This window comes from Oculina patagonica, chromosome 5, assembly GCF_052425735.1.
Source record: "Oculina patagonica isolate OP01 chromosome 5, crgOcupat, whole genome shotgun sequence".
Lineage (NCBI taxonomy): Eukaryota > Metazoa > Cnidaria > Anthozoa > Scleractinia > Oculinidae > Oculina > Oculina patagonica.
The window spans coordinates 22,260,865-22,281,148 of record NC_135762.1 but is presented as its reverse complement, the minus strand read 5'-3'; the positions used below and the strand labels follow the sequence as shown (position 1 = coordinate 22,281,148).

The 20,284-nt window shown below is 39.7% G+C and overlaps 1 protein-coding gene across 1 annotated transcript in view; it reads right to left on the bottom strand.

Moving 5' to 3' along the window:
• Nucleotides 1-907: 907 nt before the first annotated feature.
• The window catches only part of LOC144653302 (inositol polyphosphate-4-phosphatase type I A-like), a 37,015-nt gene continuing 17,638 nt past the window's right edge, over nucleotides 908-20,284 (bottom strand). The window contains exons 19-35 of the mRNA XM_078513275.1: nucleotides 18,759-18,870; nucleotides 17,349-17,395; nucleotides 16,371-16,425; nucleotides 12,953-13,013; nucleotides 11,294-11,402; nucleotides 9,848-9,897; nucleotides 9,368-9,452; nucleotides 8,972-9,078; nucleotides 8,660-8,728; nucleotides 8,343-8,466; nucleotides 8,122-8,189; nucleotides 7,779-7,828; nucleotides 4,710-4,850; nucleotides 4,001-4,098; nucleotides 3,741-3,853; nucleotides 2,981-3,135; nucleotides 908-2,358 (exon numbers count right to left, since the gene is read on the bottom strand). Coding sequence (XP_078369401.1) covers nucleotides 2,223-2,358; nucleotides 2,981-3,135; nucleotides 3,741-3,853; nucleotides 4,001-4,098; nucleotides 4,710-4,850; nucleotides 7,779-7,828; nucleotides 8,122-8,189; nucleotides 8,343-8,466; nucleotides 8,660-8,728; nucleotides 8,972-9,078; nucleotides 9,368-9,452; nucleotides 9,848-9,897; nucleotides 11,294-11,402; nucleotides 12,953-13,013; nucleotides 16,371-16,425; nucleotides 17,349-17,395; nucleotides 18,759-18,870 — 1,580 coding nt within the window. The 3' untranslated portion in view covers nucleotides 908-2,222. The remainder of the gene's footprint in view (nucleotides 2,359-2,980; nucleotides 3,136-3,740; nucleotides 3,854-4,000; nucleotides 4,099-4,709; nucleotides 4,851-7,778; nucleotides 7,829-8,121; nucleotides 8,190-8,342; nucleotides 8,467-8,659; nucleotides 8,729-8,971; nucleotides 9,079-9,367; nucleotides 9,453-9,847; nucleotides 9,898-11,293; nucleotides 11,403-12,952; nucleotides 13,014-16,370; nucleotides 16,426-17,348; nucleotides 17,396-18,758; nucleotides 18,871-20,284) is intronic.

The following is a 20,284-nucleotide window of genomic DNA, read 5'->3' as shown; positions in this document are numbered from 1 at the left end:
AAGCTCACAAATATATGTGACCGTAAACTCCACACGAGATTTCATCCCGCCTGAGCCCTTTGAGGGACAAAATTATACACCCCGCTACGCTCGGCCTTCGGCCTCGCTTCGCGAGGAATTATGTGGGATAAGTTTGTTGTTGGCTCTCGTCCTTGCTCCGAGGGTATTTCTCCGAGTCCTCCAGTTTTTTCCCCCGTCCACAACAACCAACACTTCCAAATTCTCTTTCGATCTGGTATACACGGCCGCAAGCTACAGTAGAACCCCGGTAACTCGAACTCTGAAGGGAGGGAAACAAAAATCAGTTCGAGTTTGCGGGGTTTCGAGTTATCAGGGTCGATTGAATATTCAATTTGCCATGTTAATAATTGATAGTTTACTGATTTTTCAGCACTTCAGTGCACAGTGCAGTGCAAACAAGCTTATCTCGTCAGAAACTCTCACACGATCATACTTTTTTATGTTAAGAGTGGAAAATAACTGTCAAATACGTAATTTGTTCGTTGCTCAATTAAAATCAAATTTCTAAAGTGTTCGTTTTAGTGTTTAAATCCAAATACACGACAAGAAGAGCTAATGGAATATTTCAATGGGTATCCGTGGCGAGTTTGCAAGAACCGGAATTCGAGTTATCGGGGTAAATTTGACCATAGTTAGTAGATCAAGGGAAACGAAAATTAGTTCGAGTTAGCGGGGTTTTCGAGTTATCCGAGTTCGAGTTAACCGAGTAAAAATGACTGAAAAGTGGGGTCAAATCTAAGGGAAATGGAAGTTTGTTCGAGTAAGCGGGGCTGTTCGAGTTATCCGAGTTCGAGTTACCAGGGTTCTACTGTAATAGCTTTACATGTCAAATATACTGTCGTCTCTAAATAAAGGTAATTTTTTTCACAAATAGAAACAAAGGACATTTAATTTAAAATAACTCTTCTTTATTCAACAGTAGACATTCTAAAATAATGTATCTAAAATACTGTGTCATCATCTTAAATTATATTTTTCAATTACTCTGTCTCTTATAGCTACACATTTTAAGTTGTTATTCGGCCTTATCGTGCATATACATTTATATTAAACCACTATTCACTGTAAGCTACCTGCACAATTTTCTCTGTCGGTTTCTACGGACTTTGATCGCCTACTCAGGACTTAAACCCTCGCCAAATATCTAGCCAATAGAAATCGTAAGCTCGCGACCTAACTTTTAGTTGGTCAGTGTCCTATTTGTCTCAGTGTGACAGCGTTTATCAAACGATTTTCACTTGAGCGTCGAAAGAAATTTGCGTTTGCTTTAGTTTTGTGTTACTACGCTTAGTGCCAGTTTAAAAAAATTCGCGCCACTTTCTAGGCTTGATTTTCTCCGCTTTCTTGATCCACGTCACATTCTCGACCAATCAGAGGTGAAACCGAAACTAATCACAGCTCCCTCATACACGTTTTCCCGCGCTTTGTGTCAGCTTCATGTACTTTCTACCAGTTTTGATTGGTTTACTGGATTGTCTGTGTCCCTCGTGATTGGCCAGGGCGATAACTTTGGTTTTGGTTTAACCACACTCAAATGAAAACCGCTCTTAACGCTAAAACGAAGTAACCAGTCATTATTAAACACTCTACAATTACTGTATTAAACTACTTCAGAACGTACCTATTAAAATATACTTTTCCTTGAAACAATTATAAAATTAGGCCCGTAAGAGGCTATTTTTCTTACAACAAATTTCTAAAACGCTTATCTCCCATGTTTACAATACGAACTGAAACAAGGAAACAATTCTCACAAAAAATTACTATCTTTTCATTTCCATGTTAAATGGCCTGATTTACGGTGCAATACTCTGCAATTTTTCAATTTCGGATCTCGAAACTCAATTCATTTTCCCTTATTTACATTTCTCCGGCACTATAACCAAAATATACATAAGAATCTGTGGTCAATTTGCGCGACCCACAATGTACAAACTATGACACAGCAAACCTCTAGAGCGAGAAAAGGAAGTAACGTGACTGCACAAAACACGGCATGGTAATTCTACAATACGGTTTGCAAAGATTACGTTACATTACGTCTGAGAAAGATTGCGTGACATGTTTACCATGACTACAATCCAAAGAGAACATTTATCACGCGCGGGTTACAGTACAAATTTAAGAAGATTGCGTGACATGTATAGCCATGCGTTACAGTACATAAAAAAGGTTGTGTGACATATTGTCCATCTCGTCTCTCACGTATGGACGTTTTTGCCGTAGGTGCCATCAGGAGGTCGGTACTGTTTGGGTAGAGCCATGACCTGCCAGGAGTTGAAGGCATATCTTCGTATTCCTGTGTTCTTGAACGTGTTTTCTCTTCTTGTTCCTTCACTGAAAATTGGAAAAGACCCCAAAAGAAGAAAACTTCACATATCAAAAGGGTTGATGATTGTAAATTAACGGTGGTGCCTTTTTTGCGGGAAGGGGAAAATTAAGTTTACACTGAGTTTTATAGGAATACTTCTCATGGGGAAAAGTGTCTGCACTATGTTCAGCGAGAAGGAGACTGTTAACAAAAGATCATAGATGCCTAGATATTTGTTCGAAACTGTTCAGCCAATTTATAAAGTAGAACCTGCTTATAAATGTGGACAGTGATAAAAAATAAGCCAAGTTCCAAAAGAAAACAAGCTGAACTTGAAATGCGAGCCTCGTCATTATCATTTTGTCCACATTGTAATCTATTTTTATCCTAGCCATCGTTAGCCATCCTCACTTCCCAATGGGTTCCTGTAAATTTTCGAGTGATATTCAACAAAGTCAAACCATTACTGTTGGGTTTCCTACATGCCCATATAGTAATCCATTTCAATCCTCGCCATCGTTTGTCATTCTTATGTCTCGAGTGTTATTTAAGAAAGTCAAACCATAAATGCTGGTTTTGCCACAATTTAGGTATGTTTCGGAGCTCTTATGATAGTGCCCCCTACAGGAGACTTAGGTTGTACCGTACCTTCTCATGGCGTCCAAGGCTTGCTGGAAAAACTGTGAGTCCATGTTATGTTCTCGTTTCAGGATCATGCACTGCTCGAGTGTGATGCCCATGCCTGTTCGGTCCTTGGCGCTCTTACAGCTCATAAAACGACATCCGTTCAACCGCCAACAGATCTGCAACCAAAAATTAAGGGAAAAATGATACAGTGTACGACGCCGAAGCCAGATGAAAGATTTTGTCATGGGGTAGGCGCCTACATCAGCGTTCAACCCGAGGGAGGTTTTCAGTGATAAAGGAACCGCCGGGATAAATTGTCTCCGCCTATCTGATTTTAGAAGAATGCTACTAGTATAATAATGCAAACGCTGCAATCTGATTGGCTGAGCTATCGCACACTATCAGCATCAGTGTGAAGTAGCTGAAAGTCATCTAAGGAGAAAGTTTAGAAATATTTACTGGATAATTCAATTCCCGCGAAGACTGTATTACCTCGTACCCAGTCGCTCGCAAGCACGCACAGCGCGGCGTGAAGGGAGCGCTGGAAAAATCAAATCATTACTGTTGGGCTCTCTGTGATCTGGAAAGGTTGGCGGAACTGTGCTCAATAGACCTTCCCGCATTCCACTTCAGTGCGTACGAACAATAACATTTTTATACATTTCTTGTATCTTTGTCCACCCTAACCTCGACTCAGCGCCATTGTTCGATGGAATGCAGGCAAGGTCTATTTCGATGACAATGGCTGATACACTAATCATTGCCTATCATTGTCTATTACCTCTTCACTGATTAGAAGAATATCCACGTTCTTTCCTCGTCTGCTATCGATGTTTGATTTCAGTGACTTCATTAAATGCTCCAAACTTGGATCTCCTTCCTTTCTGGAAGCAGCTAGTGGGATTGGGATTAAAAAAAAATATCAGAAAAAACTCAAACTTCGACTGACTGAACAAACAGTGCCTCCAAGAAGCTCAAATTAGTCGAGAAACAAAGTTTGCATTTTGAAACATGTTTGCTAAAAGTAGTTTTTCAGCCTACCTGCCTCAGGAAACTTGTCTTTGAACTGCTCAAAGTAAAAATTTAAAATGCTATAGTGATCACCATTGATCTTTTCCTGAAGGCTGGTATCTCCAAATCTGAAAATAAAAATATGCAAAGAGAGCATAAGGGCTAAGCACGACAGAACCAAGGCTCGGTTTACTCACTGCTGTAAATAAACAGTGCTACAAATCCTTCAAACCAGGAAAAGACTACGAAACTCTACATAGAAGCACTCAAAGGGTTTCTAATCTGTATCCTCCAATCAAAAAAGCCCAAGCACGCAGGCGCTGCCAATTTTTTTTGTGCGTGACTTCTTTCATCGACTTTTCCACCCTCACAAAATGCGTTTCAGATTCTCCTTACTTACTACCATGTATAGTAAATGGTTTGAACCCAGGAGTATCAGTAGGTCGTATAGTGTGATCGTCCGGGTGAGAGTAGTTCTGAGAAGAGCTGTTGTTGGTGACTAACGTTTCGACAACCTGAGCGGAAGTCATCTTTTACATCATCGACTGACAACAACTTTTCACTTGACTCTGAAGATGACTTCCGCTCAGGTTGTCGAAACGACAGTCACCAACAACAGTTCTTCTCAGAACTACTCTCACCCGGACGATCACACTATACGACCTACTATTACTACCATATATTCTTTTCAATGTTAGTTCTAAGAATATAAAGTACATCAATATCTCCTTCTATCTACCTTTCCGCCAGCGTGGCGTGTTCATTGATCCCTTGTGTAAAGAGGACTGGTATGACCTTGACCAGTCGTCCTTCCTGCAACTCACGGGGGAGCCGCCGGAAGTGGACCGGCGGTAGAGACACGTTCACTTGTATATAGGACCTGGAAAGAATAGCAAACAAAGGACAGAGAGCGTCATTAGTTATAGCAGTAAAGCTGAATCTATTAAAACACGAAATCCACAATAGGGCAACTCATTTCAGTGTCACAAAGACTGCATGAGCACTGAAGTTACTAGAAGTTGTTTTCCCGCGCTTGGCATCCGTTACACGTTTTCCCGCGCTTAGTGTCAGTTGTATCTTTTTCCGCTCTTGCCATCAGTCATCGTTTTCCCTAGCCTGAATTTCAGACATCCCTCTGTGCTCGCCTGCTCGCCAGAAGGGACGTCTGGACACATCTGGGCCTAATGCCGTCCGGTGACGTCACTACCCGAAAACCGGGTAGTGATTTTGATTGGTTGATTTGAAAATTATTTGCATAATTATGTGAAATTGTGACTGAATTTTACCGCGCGAGGATTGTAATTTGAAAACGTTTGGAAAGAGTTCGAAAGAGTTCACCTTCCCAGAAATGAATTTATTAGTCATTTACCTTGAGTTTATTACTTTATTAATTTACCTACAGATGAAGAATAGTATTGGAAATCGGTAGGTTTTAAGTTGGCGGCATTCGTCGCTTCGACATGCAGTGTTTTGCCAAATTTATACGTATTCTTGTTTTGTCAACAAAGCCGCTCGACGCTCATGTCCTGCAGCCTCGATGAGCCAGTGATTTCTGAACTCAGTGCCCACGGTCAAGTAGGATATTTTTGTATTGAATTCCGTTTCTTGATGCCTCTGTAACCGTCTAAATTGATTCATTTAAGTACTCATGAGTGTGTTGTATTTGTCCGCTGCGTAACATATTATTTTGATCTCTAGATAAAGCAAATCAAACAAAGAAAAAGAATATAGCCTGCAGTCAGGGCTCAAAATAATTTTTGGATACTGACCGGTCATTTTGACCGGCCAAATCAATTTTTGCTCGGTCATGTCTCGTTTTTGACCGATCAAAATATTGAGTATTTACTTTGAAGCAATAGCCTATTCTGCCAAAAATTTCGCCTCATAAGCTAAAACACTTGTTGTTAAAGGGTATAAGACTTAAACTTAAATGTTTTGATCGCTAAATGTGTCATTTTATTATGTTCGCTTTTTGAATTTCCATTTCTTCTGCGTTCTACTCTACATAAAACAAAATGCTCAGTAGCCGTAATGTTATATTACTCTGCATAGTTTTACATATTTAGTTAACGACTTACGGGTGGAGGCGATCTTGGTTGTAAGCACTTTACTGGTCTTTACTACCGAACACTAAATAGTAATAAAAGAGTAGGACATATGCCCATGCTACAAGTGAGATAACTGTGCCTTTGCTCGGCATGTAGGAAGAAAGGAAACGCCAACGGCTTCATGTTAACTGTGGTCAGTAAAAAGGATAAATTACGTCCTGGACTTTTAGATATCTTTCCTGTATCATGCGTTACCAATATCAAGCTAGGGGATTAACAAACTAACCGCCGTGAAAAAGATTTCACATTCGTCCACAACGCTTAGCAACCAGGCCTTTCAGTAAGGGTGTGCCGGAAGTTTAACATGTCTTTTGTTGCTTTTTTTTGGATCTCTCCAAGTTTTCAACGTCGCCTACAACAGATCGAAACAGAGAAGCCCGTTCTAATACTATGCGGTGCCTGATTGAGGTACTGAAATATACTTACAGAACTTTTAATCATAGACATCCACGGGAGTAGCCTTACACAAGAAGACTTCGATAGAGAGAAACACTTGAATGCCATGGCTAGATATCAAGAGTTATCGTTTCAATATGTAGACGCCTGACGCGGAGACCATTTTTTTTATATTTTGTACATTACGAGCAAACGTTCACCGGAACTCTCTTTGACAATTAAGTAGCACCACGTCTTAGGTGGTCAACATGGGGACACGTTCAGTAACGAAATAAGCACAATTTAAAGAAAAAGAAACATTGCTGATTTAACATTCAAAGCGTTTAATGATCTTATTATTATGCTGGTGAAAAACATGCTACGAACTAACGAGTGCTATTTTTCTCGGCCCGCCTGACAATTGAAACTGTAATTGCGTACGCGTGTTAATAGCAGACGTTGATTGATGCCATGTTCATTGTTGTCTGTTTAACGTATTTAGAGACGTGGTTTCCTTTTTTAAGCAAACCGCTAACAAATCCGCGTGACCGTCTCATCTATATTTTACAAATTTGTGACTGCAAGAGCCAGCTGCTTTTCAAGAAATACTGCGAATAAATTTTTGTGTGTGTTATTTATTTGAAAGACGTGTAAGTGACCGGTCAAAATGACCGCCGAACCAAAATTTTGTCCGGACAAATCGTCATTTTGGCCGGACATTGTCCTTTGACCGGCCGTTATTTTGAGCCCTGTGCAGTCGATTAAAATCTCATTCATTTGTCTCAAGTTTTCAATAGTTTACTTTTAAAACAATTTTATACCCTGTAATCCTTTATTGAAGCGATTTTTCTTTCACAATTTCATGGCTTCGACAGAAACTTTTCCGCATGAATTAAAACCAAAGTGTAGTGACGTCACTGGACGGCATTAGGCCCAGATGTGTTCAGACGTCCCATCTGGCGAGCAGGCGAGCACAGAGGGATGTCTGAAATTCAGGCGAGCAGGCGAGCACAGAGGGATGTCTGAAATTCAGGCTACGTTTTCTTGCGTTTGCTAACAGTAAATGTTTTCCCGCTCTTGCCATCAGTTATTGTTTTCCCGCGTTTGGCATCAGTTACAGGTTTTCCCACGCTTTCCATATCAGTTGCATGTTTCCCCGCCCATCGCTTATCGATTTCTCGAGGTTGCCATTTGTTAAAAGTTAGTGCTTTAAGTTCTGGTTGGTTTATTACTGGTGAAGACTCCAACAGTTTTTACGTAAGCGTCACCTAGCAACGCCTCATTAAAAAAGTCCTCATACAGACACAGGCAAACTTAAGACTTACCTGTTACCGCTCAAAGTTGGGATTTCATCTTCTCTTTCGCACTCCTTGAACTAAAACAGAAACATTTCAAGGTTAAGTTAGGTAAACTTACATCAAGCAATTGAGAGAATCGCCACTCATTTCGCTTGTAGCAAGCATAAACACCCGGAGGTGTTTTTGATTGGTTTTATTAAGTTCTTTTCTATATTGCAATACCCAGTTGTAGAAATGCTTTTGTTAGTCTGTCTTGCATTCGACCGCGCAATCTTTTTTCCGCTTGTTTTTCCTTCCTTTTTTGCCGATGGCACTATCTGCAATCTACTGATTCTTGTATAAAAAATATGAAGTTGAGGGTTATATTGACCTTGAATTTGACACAGGTTAGGTTAGCTATGCTAACACAAGCGTCTTCTAACATTCCCATTTCATCACCTAAAAACAAAACAAAACCGAAACAAACAAGCGCATTAGGATAAATGCAGCATATGTTTTTCTTTGATGCAAGTTACGGCATCTTTATTTCCAAAAAAAGGTTTTGCAACAGGCAAAAATTTAAAGCAACCAAAACGATTTAACATCAACTACCGTTTGTACTGAGAAGACTCTCAAACTGCGCCAGGAATCCAATTTGTACAAGTTGCTTCAGAAACACGGTGTTTGAGAATGAAGTGTGAAGTTTACAAACAAAACCCACCACTAGGGACGTAACCTGCAAACAAACCAAAATAATAGTCTTAAATGACCTTTGCAGTAAGACTGCTCGCCATGTTATTTGGGTCGTCACGCAATGTCGACACTAAGTGTGACAGCGTTGTGTGACAACCGAGATCAAGGGAACAATGAAGACCAACTTTGGCCCTTAGCAGTATTTTTCTTTTTCGTAAAATTTCACAAACACTTACTGCATGAGCGAAGACAATGTCCTGCCTTTTACGGATTTCGTACAATAAAGTCGCGTGTTTTGCTTCTTCCTAAAAAGAAATGATAACAAAAAAATGAAAACAGATTTCATTTTATAACATCGTCACAAAACAAAAACAAATACACGAAAAGAGAGAGACAGGGGGGGGGGGGGGACATCAGATTGTAAGAGTTGCGCTTTTTGAGCAGAGATTTCCTTATTAAGTATTCCTGTTAAATGGGCACCTAATGAAGATCTTATGTCTCGTCGTTCACTGAAAAAAAAATCAAACATGTCTTCGTAGGAGGCTAACCTGTAGCTGAAGGAATATCATTCCTAAGTAAATTTCTTTCACCAAACCATCCACGGCTCTGGAGAAGTCGTGAGTCTCGGATAATATCACTTCCACCCAAGACTTTCCTGTTGATAAAACACATCAGCAGCTTTAGACAAAACCAAAAGTAATTTCGACAGACTGGAGTGATCTTTGATTGAGTCTCGTAAAAACCAAAACTTAAGTTATTACAGGCCAATCACAAAAGACGCAGTCAATCCAGTGAACCAATCACAACTCGAAGCAAATACCTGTAGCCGGCCCGAAGCGCGGGAAAACGTGTGCAATGAGTCACGATTGGTTTTGGCTTTACCTCTGATTGGTTCAGAAAGTGGCGCGAGTTATTTTTAAACCAATCACTAAGCGTAGAAATACCTTCAGGTGGAGGAGCGCGCTGGATCATACTTTCCATGTGGCTCAGCATCATCATCAGACTCTGTTCTACAAGAGTGGAGAGTTCCTGCAGAGAACAAAGAGAGGCATCGAGAGAATCACTCAGTGGTGAGTGGGAAAACTATGGCGCGAGTCAAGAGTATCGTTACGTTGCGAAAGTAGCGATAAATTTCACTGTCGTTAGCTAACCACGAAGGTACGGAGCCTCCGATAGAAACTACCTTAAACGTAACTTGACCTGTTTTTATGAGGAACAATGGGAATAACAGAAACAACAAGCTCTTTAAAAATGATATGATATTTGTTAGTCTAGGGTTTAACTGAACTGAGCGAGGTAAAAATGATATTTGTTTTCAAGGCCTAAAACTATTTTCTTCCAACTGGTTCAGAAAGAAAGGTATGGGGCGAGTAAGGAGAATTAGTGTGTTGAACGAACCAACAATGAGTCAATTATCAATATACCTGACACTTAGCACTTGGCTTGGTAAATATTTGAACAGTGAAGAAGTTATCTGTAGACGGAAAAAAAATACATCTGTGTCACTTTTGATAATATCCTTAATAGAGACGCTACAACGACAACAATCCAAATTTTAATCTTGTTTTACAATGATGACAACACTTCTTTTTTGTAAAAAATTTCCAGCAGCAGTTAAAAGGTGAAATTTGAAACAACTTCTTGTTGTGCAAGTAAGGCCCGGTTCAGACGCCGATCTTTTCATGAGCCGAACCTAATTCCTTGAATTAAGTACATGAAAAGATCGGCGTCTGAATCAAATAAGAACGGCTATTTCAATTTGGAACTGCTACCCGTTCTTCCCGCCTGGCTTGGCAGAGAATTTCGCCTGTGGAACGCCTTTGGAACGGCTTTGATTCAGACGCCGTACTTTTCATGTGCCGATCCTAATTCATAAATTATTTTAATGTTTTTTGTATTGCAACTGTATTAGGAACGGCCTCGGAACGGCCAAAAGGTACGGCGTCTGAATCAAGAGGCGTACTTTTGTCAATTTGGGTCGGTCCAAATTCGAATTAGGTTCGGCTCATGAAAAGAACGGCGTCTGAACCGGGCCTAACCTCCCTCAGTCATCCCCAGTACATTCTTGCCATTCCATTTTAGCTTACTGTTAATGATTTTTTGTCGCGCTAGTTGCAACTTCAGTCGGGGGAGCAAGTGCCAGTTTTGGAAAATTTCTGTTTAAGCACTCGAAGAGTTTCCGACTTATTTCATCCAATCAAAAACTAGCGCGAGCGCTCACGAGTACGCCGAAAGCAATCGCGCGAACAAATCCGTCATGTTGCTTAGCAACTTCTGGGGCGAACACCGCGGGCTCAGTCCCGTATCAGAGGCGGGGTTTTGTTATCAACTGGTACTTTTTCCTCCGACTGTCAGACTTCAAATCGTGCGTGTGAACCAGATGCGATTTCTGTCCGATTCGGTCGTGATTTCAGCGTGATATCGCCGAGCGCTTTGATCTTGCGACGAAGTCAAGACGCGTGTACTACACGATTGAATATAAAAACTCTGTTCATTTTATCGCGTCTCAAAGAAATTCCCACGATATCGCACTCAAATCGTGCTGAAATTGCAACTGGTTTCCGCGGAAGGGCGACACTGAAAAATTGCAGTGCAGATCACGAAATAAATTGAACCAAAAATCACCTTTGCAAATGGGCCTAAACTAACTATTATTTCCAGGTTTCCTTTACTGTGAAGGTTACTTTACACATCGCAAGAATATAATTGTATAATGCTATATCATAACACGTTTTAACAGTTTATATGAAAGTACGGACTAAGCGAATTTTTTTCTCACTGAATATCTACCTGGCTGATTATCATTCTTGCTATTGGTGGCAAACATAAGCTAGATCGCTTGTATATTTTAGAAGTTATCTGATTCATACCACCGTCCATCGGTTCGTCCTCTTCTTTAGGTGATGGCACTGCTTTCTCCAGCGAGGCTAAGGATTCCTTAACCAAAGGAGCTTCACGGAATTTTAACAACTGAGAGGCCTACAGAAATAAGAAGCAAACCAGTGAGTCAGTCCCTTCTGTTCGGAGTCTTAGGGCACAAGAGGGTGGGGACTTTAATTTAGTTTCTGTGGCATGAAGCGACTAGGAGAATTGCTACTCTAATCTCGTTCCCACATCTCGCAGGTAGACGAAGCCGTAAGGCGAGATCTGGGAACGAGATTATTGCTACTCTCCCTGGATGGAAGTCCTTCGCAAGATACCTTCAGTATTTTTTCTTTGCATTTTTGTCACGTTTCTCTGACAATTCACCAGTACCCACTTATCCCATTGGCTCCTGTGCCGGCCTAAACCTAAACCTAAACCAGCCGTGACGAACATGGCCCTTTGTTCCACTTGTGACGTCATCATCTTTGATCAAAAAAAGCATCATTAATACTCAAACTCTGCGGGAGGAAAATGTCTTTCCAATGATGCCGAGATAAAAATGCTTAGAAATTTGAGTGAAAATCTCGTAGGAGAATTTGCCCCAACCACCCTTGGCTTCTCATTGGCGAATATCTCCTGTTTAGATGGCGCTCTCTCGAAAATTCTTGAACTGCAAGCAAGCCCAGTGAAAGCCCAACAACTGCAGCAAAAAGATAAGAAAAGGAGAAAAAGAAAAGCAAGAAAGAAAGAAAAAAAAGAAAAACGAAAAGCCTTTAGTGGTAGGGTACTTCCTAACCCCAACTTTGCCTTTTGCGCATGCTCGAGGACATATGTCATAAAACGCGATGCTAGTGAAAAGAAAGGCATGCCTTCATGTTGCAAGTGATGTTTTGAGTAGGTTGGAGCTAAATTAGTTCATAACTGATAAGAAAATGTCAAAAACGTCCAAAAAAATACGCTTTTTTCAAAAATCTCCGGGAGTCAATGGGTTATACTTGGTTGGAGAGAGGCATTGTGAGAATGAAGTGTCTTCCCCAAGAACACAACACAATGACCCCAGCCAGGGCTCGAAATTGCCGGACCACTCGATCCTGAGTAAAATGCACTAACCATTAGGTCACCGCGCCTCCCGAAAAATAAAAAAAGAATTCCCTCTTGCACTTGCACACTTGCAATAAAATAGAGAACCCCGTATAACCTGACAAACACTGATACGCGTTCTTCCACTTTAGTCCATACCTCCAGTGGCGAATTAAGCCTGGAGGAAGCTAACAAAAGCCGTTTATTATGCTGTCAAAAAGCACGGGCGTTTGAGAACACAAGGAACTGTAGAAAATCCAGTAGAAAATGAGTATTTTCTACTGTTCTTACGCGTTCGAAAGCACCGGATTACTTTATGACAGTATAACACATGACTTCAGTTTCTTACACAGTCGGGGAACAAGTTCCGTTTTCAACAAGCACTCGTAAAGTTTCCGAGTGCTCCGAGAGTTGTCACGTGTTCACGGCATGATCACTTGCTTAGCAACGTCAAGACGAAAATTGCGGGCTCACTCAGTCTAGTCTCGGAGACCGGAATTCACCATTATCTGGTTCTTGTTGCCCCGATTGTAAAGATAACAGTATAATAAATGCATGACAGTGCTTTCATCTTTCCTTTTTACCTTATCTGAAAGGCGTGACATTGTCTCCATCAGATTCGTGACATCCCCTGATCGTATTGCCCTTGAAAACAAAACAGAGCTCAATGAAGTCAAACATGATGATTACTGCTTGCTATCATCTGCACCTTTATATTTCCCTCAATTAAAACAATCATGTCTAAATGCAGTGAAATTTTTTAATCAAAAAGAAAAAGAGAAACTGGCGTACTTTTTCTCGTAATTCACTACAATCTTTTCATTCTCCTCTATGGTAATTTTCTTTTTTAGCAAAGTACCATGTTGACAGTTCACCGTTTTGAAGGTAATTTGGTTCGTCCAGAAAAAAGTCTTATCATGAAACACTTCCTCCATGAGAAGATAATTATGTTCAAAGGCCGGATGCAGTAGGATATTTCGCACGGTGCCGTTGGTATGGTACAACAAACCAACTAAAGAGGCCTTTTAAAGTCTCATACATTTGTATCTTTTAGAGACTGGAAAACTTTTTCCTAAGTTATGCTTGCCAAATACCCCGAAACTTCTGCAATACCGTAAAATCCGATAATAAACATCGCCTTATATTTACTCAACATCCCTTAGATGGGTTTATTTTCGTGGAAGGCTTGATAATAGATCGAAATTTGCGTTTCAAAACTCTTTGGGTTTCTAATTAGACAGGACACTGTACCTGAACGTTTTTTGAAGCATAAAAGATTATCACATGGTAAAACTCTCTAAACATAACAACGTGAAACCCAAAACAAGTCCTAAGGTCATTTTAACGACTGTTTAAAAACAAAATACAAAACAAGCCCTACAATAGGGGCTTATAATCCCGATCAGACCGGCTACATTAAAAACCGGTACATTGGCGAAAATGTTCGTTTAATTTCCGACATCATGAACTACACAGAAGAAAATAACATTCCGGGAATCGCCCTATTTATAGACTTCAGAAAAGCCTTCGATACCATTGAAAGGGATTTTATTAACAACTGCCTTGAAAAATTCAATTTTGGGCCGAACATAAAAAACTGGGTTAAAATTTTGTACAACAATGTCTCCAGCTGTGTTCTTAACAATGGATTTGCATCGGAATTCTTTTTAGTAGAACGAGGTGTTAGACAAGGTTGTCCGTTGTCCGGACTTTTGTTCGTAATTGGCATAGAAATACTCGCAAGAGAAATTAAAATTGATACCGGCATAAAAGGCATTAATGTAGGTGAGAAAGAAATTAAAGTCTCTCTATACGCAGATGATACCACTGTTTTTGTTCGTGACCTGGATTCTGTTGACCACTTACTAACTCTACTTGATAAGTTCAAAAACCTCTCCGGTCTAGAAATTAACACAACAAAGTCTGAGGGAATGTGGCTTGGTCCATGGAAAAAGAAAACCGAAACTCCCTTTGGCTTTCGTTGGCCGCGGGACCCGATAAAAGCTCTTGGTATCTTCTTTTCGTATGACACAAATAAAACCAACGAGTTAAACTTTGCAGAGAAAATCCGGAACTTAGAAAAGACGCTTAATAGTTGGAAGAGAAGAAATTTAACACTCTACGGAAAAATAAACATTGTGAAAACTTTCGGACTTTCAAAATTAATCTACAATGCATCTGTTCTTGTCATTCCGGAAAATTTTATCAAAGAAATCGAGAAATTGATTTTTGACTTTATTTGGGATGGAAAGCCCGCAAAGATAAAAAAATCAACTATCATTGGTGAAAAAAAACACGGCGGTCTTAAAATGACTGACTTTAACATCATGAATAAAGCTTTAAAGGTTGCTTGGATACCACGTTTGCAAACCAATACTGACGCGTCCTGGAAGATAATCCCTGAGATCGCATTAGAACATCATGGAGGCCTCTCTTTTCTGACACACTGCAATTATGATATCAACTCGCTGCAACTTAACCGCCTCCCAGGCTTCTATCACGAAGTCTTAAAACATTGGCAGAGCTCAAAACAAGCCTTTCAGAACAACACATCTCTACACAACGAAATAATTTGGAACAACCGCAACATAAAAATCGAGGGTAAAACAACTTTTTACAAAAATTGGTTCGAAAAAAATATTCTACGTATTAAAGACCTTCTCCAAAATGATGGTAGTTTCCTTTCTTTTGAACAATTCTCCGAAAAATTTCATCTTGAAACACCTTTTACTTTATATCTTGGATTGATCAATTCCATTCCGAATGACTGGAAAGTAACAATTAAAAGAACTCCCCGGGAAACAACAGAAAATGGAAATCATAAAACAAACATAATTTCTACCAAAAACGTCTACTCCGCTATGTTAAAAAACGTATTTTTACCCCCAACCGCTGAAAGCAAAATTTTAAGGTACGGTTTTAACCGAGCAAACTTAAACAAAGTTTATGAATTACCCTTCCAGATAAAAAATGACATAAAGATATCAATGTTTCAATATAAGCTTATTCATAATATCCTTCCAACAAAAGTTAGCCTTTTTAAAGCCAAAATAACAGATAGTGATTTTTGCCCTCAATGTCTCACTGACAGACACTCTTTAGATCACATGTTCTTACACTGCTCTTTAACTTTATCTTTTTGGAATTTATTTCAAAACTGGTGGTCCAGCAAAACTAAAGAAAAGATCACATTATCAAACAGTATGATTTTATATGGAATTCTTGACAAAAAGACGCACTCGTACTCTTTAAACTACACGCTTCTCATTGCAAAATATTCTATATTCTGTAAATGTTTACACGATGAAAAACTACGCTTCGAAAGTTTTCTGTCACTCTTAAAAGAAAGACTTAACATACAAAGAGAAATCGCGATCCAAAATAACAAACTGCCTGAATTCAAAGAAATATATGAAAATCTTTTGTAGTTTTTTTTTTTTTTTTTTTTTTTTTTTTTTTTTTTTCTCTTAAATACAAGTACGTTACCTTTTTTTTTTCAATACTACTATTTCTACGTTTTCTTTGTACCCTTGTATAATTAAGTTTAACGATAAATGTATGCACTGTATGTAAAACAAATTGTAACGCATGTAAATACCTTTTATACTTTCTTATTATTTTTTTCTTTATTCTTGTTCCTGTTTTTTTTATTGTTTCCTTGTACTGTAAGCCCTAACACCAATAAAAGCTTTTTATTGCAAAAAAAAAAAAAAAAAAAAAAAAAAAAAAAAAATAGGGGCTTATAATCCGAATTTCTTTGAGAGCTAAAACTAAATATAAGCATATGGGCTTATATTGGGTGGGGGGGGGGGGGGGGTAATTTCAGAGATTTTTGCGTCTGAGATTTGGGGGCATATTATTTTGGAGAAGGGGGGGGGAGGGGAGGGGGCGTTATTTTCGGAATTTTACGATAAACCACGACTTTTATGACAAGGGAGTTCAACTCCGTGTTACACTCTGTACATTTTACACTGTTATACAAATTAAAATTCAGTGACTTACTTTTTAACATTTTCACAATGCTGGCCCAACTGCGACTTAAATTTTTCCAAATTAACTGCAAAAAGAACAACAGGAAAATAGTACTGTACTCACGGAATTGTTTTGCCAACTTTTTTTCCCCGCACACACAACGGATAATAATAACAGCAATGTGTTTAGTTAACAACTATTCACCGAAGTGGAGCTGGCTAGTGGTGGATAGCCTATATAAACTAATCGGAGTTAATATAAACTAAAACAGTGGATAGTGTTTTTGGCGCGTTCTGTTTGGCTACTCAAACTCCGAATATCCTTTTAAATAACAATTATCCTGCGAAATCGCGCGGAATATCGCCTGATACTTAGCCGACGAGGCCGTAGGCCGAGTTGGCTAAAATCAGACGATATTCCGAGCAGGATAATTGTTTTATTATTCAACAAATTGTCAACGAAACACATTTTGCAGGTAGAAAAACTGCAATTATTAAGCGCTTTACAAGATTTCGGACGAATCTTCGCAACCTACATATATCGCAGGATATCTGTTATGTACGGATGACAGATAACGTTAACATTTTGACCATATATGGGCAGCGCGCGCATGTGTTGAATAATAACTCCGAGCAACTCGCGCGCGAAAATCGTAATCTTTGACAGGAATAAACTAGTCAAAAATCATCCTTTGGGGCTACATTATCTCACTGTTTTAGTACATACTAAAAGAACTATTCACCTCAGTGTCAGTGGTTTGTGGTGGATATTTACCGAGCCGCTTCGCGGCTCGGTAAATATCCACCACAAACCACCGACACTGAGGTGAATAGTTGTTAAATATGTGAGTCCCCGGTAAAGTAGCGAGAGTTTCCGATATTTATTACTTATTCCACCGCAACCTCTGTGAAACCAGTGCGATGCTCTGCCGACTGTGCTACGAGGATTATCATTAATTTACGAACAGGATTAAAGCTGTTGCAAAACATAAAACTATTCTCCACTGACCTCTTAACTGCCTGACCACAGGAGCCTTGTTTTCACTCTCCCCACCACTGAAAGACATATGATCATTTATATGATCATTTGCTATTCTAAGCGGTGCCTTCAGGGCCGCTTTATGAAAGTGGACTGTATCACTGGTAAACATTTTAGTGGAAGGAGACGGTCATTTTAAATACTGTAGAACATCTTTCATATGTACCGTCTTGGATTCAGGGTGTTTTTAAAGGACGGGTGCAAAACCAAACAGGGATCTTTTGTTTGAAGAAACTGTGCCATCACACGAAAATCACAGTAAAGACACTAAGAAGCCAAGTTCTTTTATAATGCAGAGTAAATGTGAGCAATTCAGAGAAAAGATCGACCACAGATAATCTCCTTTTACTCTGATAGGGCGGTTTTCACTTGAGTGTCGAAAGTAAATTGCGTTTGCTTTGGTTTTGCATTACCACGCTTAGTGATCGGCTTAAAAATTTCGCGCCACTTTCTCAACCAATCAGAACTAAAAACAAAACCAATCGTGACTCGCTCGCGCACGTTTTCCCGCGCTTCGTGCCAGCTACATGTATTTGCTTCGAGTTTTGACTGGTTCACTGGATTGTCTGTGTCCTTTGTGATTGGCCAGAGTAATTACTTTGGTTTTGGTTTTACGACACTCAGATGAAAACTGCTCTAACACTGCTAATGAAATAGAATAGGGGCGCTTATTGGAATGTGGGGTACTTGTTAACAACAACACATTTAACCCTATCCAGACCGGGGGGGGCGGAGTGCCCGCCCGACTTTGACGCTTTCTTTTTAACCAAACGCTGCCAAACTTTGAGACTTATCTATATCTGGGAATATGGTGGGTAGGTTGTTGTGCCGGAACTTGACGTCACCATGGCCGGCTGACGGCAGCCCATGTTCCTGTTTCTTTGACTTTGCAATTTCATCTGTTACGGGTTGCCATTTTTTTGGTTTGGTTTTTCCGTGGCGGTTTCTGCGTGTCTCCAGATGGCGGATCCAGATGGCGCTGTTGCATTTGATGTCATTGTCACGTGATGTGACGTCATCTCCCACGTGACATTAGCAAAATGATTGGGACATCTATATATCCTGTAAGTTCATTGTGATTGCTAAAATCTGGAAGTCGGAGGGGGGCGGATCCGCCCCCCCCCGGTCTGGAAAGACCAAAAAAGCCCGGTCTGAATAGGGTTAACGAAGGGGGCAGGGCCACTAATCAGAAAGAGAGTGGTTACTGGCAGGAGGGAGCTAAATCGATCACTACGGTGATAGTAATGTGAAATTTTTCCTCTTTAATTTAGTTATACGACAGGAATTACTCTATCAATGCAACTGGGGTAATAAAACCCACAACAGACTCTCGAGGTTTTGCTTTTACCCATTGCAATTGCCTACTTTATGTAGACCTACCTTTGTTGTGCCTTTCTGAGTGCCATGTACAGTCGCCTTAGTCCTCCTTGGCCGAACTTGAGCGTGTGTGCAGCTGGAGCACCTACTGTCACGATATCGTACAACGTCCCAGCTGAGAATAATAACAGTAAAAGTGAGTCCGCTATGCGAACATGTGTGGACTTTCATTTGAATAAAAGTTGACATTAGGGACGGACCATTAGAGATAACCGGAAGGGGGGTAAAAAATTTTCGGTGCAGGAATTTTTTTTCTGGGGCACAAGCTTTGCACGAATTTTTTTTTCGCCCATAGATACAGGTCTTTTTTTGTACCGCATTTATGATTTGCGCAACAATTATCATTATTAAATAGTATTATTGTTTCATTTTTCAGATTCGTTCTCTGAATTTAGCGACATTCAGGGACCGGACCGTTCATTTTTTATGGCGTAGGGGGCTGAAGGGATATGATAGATCGTGCCTGTTAAATATAAAAGAGAAATAGAAATTTTTACCCTGGACCCTCAACAAAAAAGATGAAAAAGGTGACAGCTAAAACTTATCAAGCTAAACTTTAGAATATCAGACAAAATTGCAGTTCAAAGTGATAATAATAATAATACTAATTGTACTTTTGATGAACTGTTTACTGATGGGACACGATTGTTAGGGTGGGTCAGGTGTGTTTGCAACCAAATAGTTGATAGGAATGAGCTGATGCTGTTCTCTCGGTACATGACAAATTAGAGGGGTCCGGGGGCATGCTCCCCCGGGAAAATTTTAATTTTCAGAACCTCAGAAACGCTATTTTAGCCATTCTGATGGACGTTTATAGATGCCATCATACAACACTTAAAAGTTATTCCGTTGCACGATTTTTTTTTTCAGGCACAACCGCTTGCAGGAATTTTTTTTTCGACAAGTTTCCCTTGCAGGAATTTTTTTTGGTAAAAGTCACCCCCCCCCCCCCTCCGGTTATTTCTAATGGTCCGTCCCTTATGAATTAATCAATGAGTTACTGTAGCAGTCAACAACTTCAAGTTTTGAATTGAGTAATTCGAGATACAAGGCGAAAAAACAAAAAACTTATCAATCAATTTATTTTTTACAAGACTGTTGGAAGAACAAAGTGTACTATTACTTGTCTTATGTACTACACTTCAATGCAAGAAACACACGTTACCATTGCCGCTTGGGATGTCACGTAATATGAATCAGCGTGGTGTGACCCTTTGTCACATCGTTCACGACAAATGCCTTTTTTTCTCATGCAAATAAAAACCTAGAATCCTACAAGAACAGCAGTTATTGGACCAAAAGCCTTTCCTTACCGCTAGCAAGATAGGATACTATTTTCATTAAAAAAAAAGAAATGTTGCGTGGAGCATGTGAACTGTCTCGCATCGCTTGTTTACACAACCCTTACTTTTTGTGTAAAGCTTGTGTAAACAACTCATCGAAAAGCTTATTTTCTTTCAATGAGTTTTTTTTAACCTTTTTGGAATAAGAACGTTTCAATAAGCTTTCACAAATAATTTCTTAGTAGC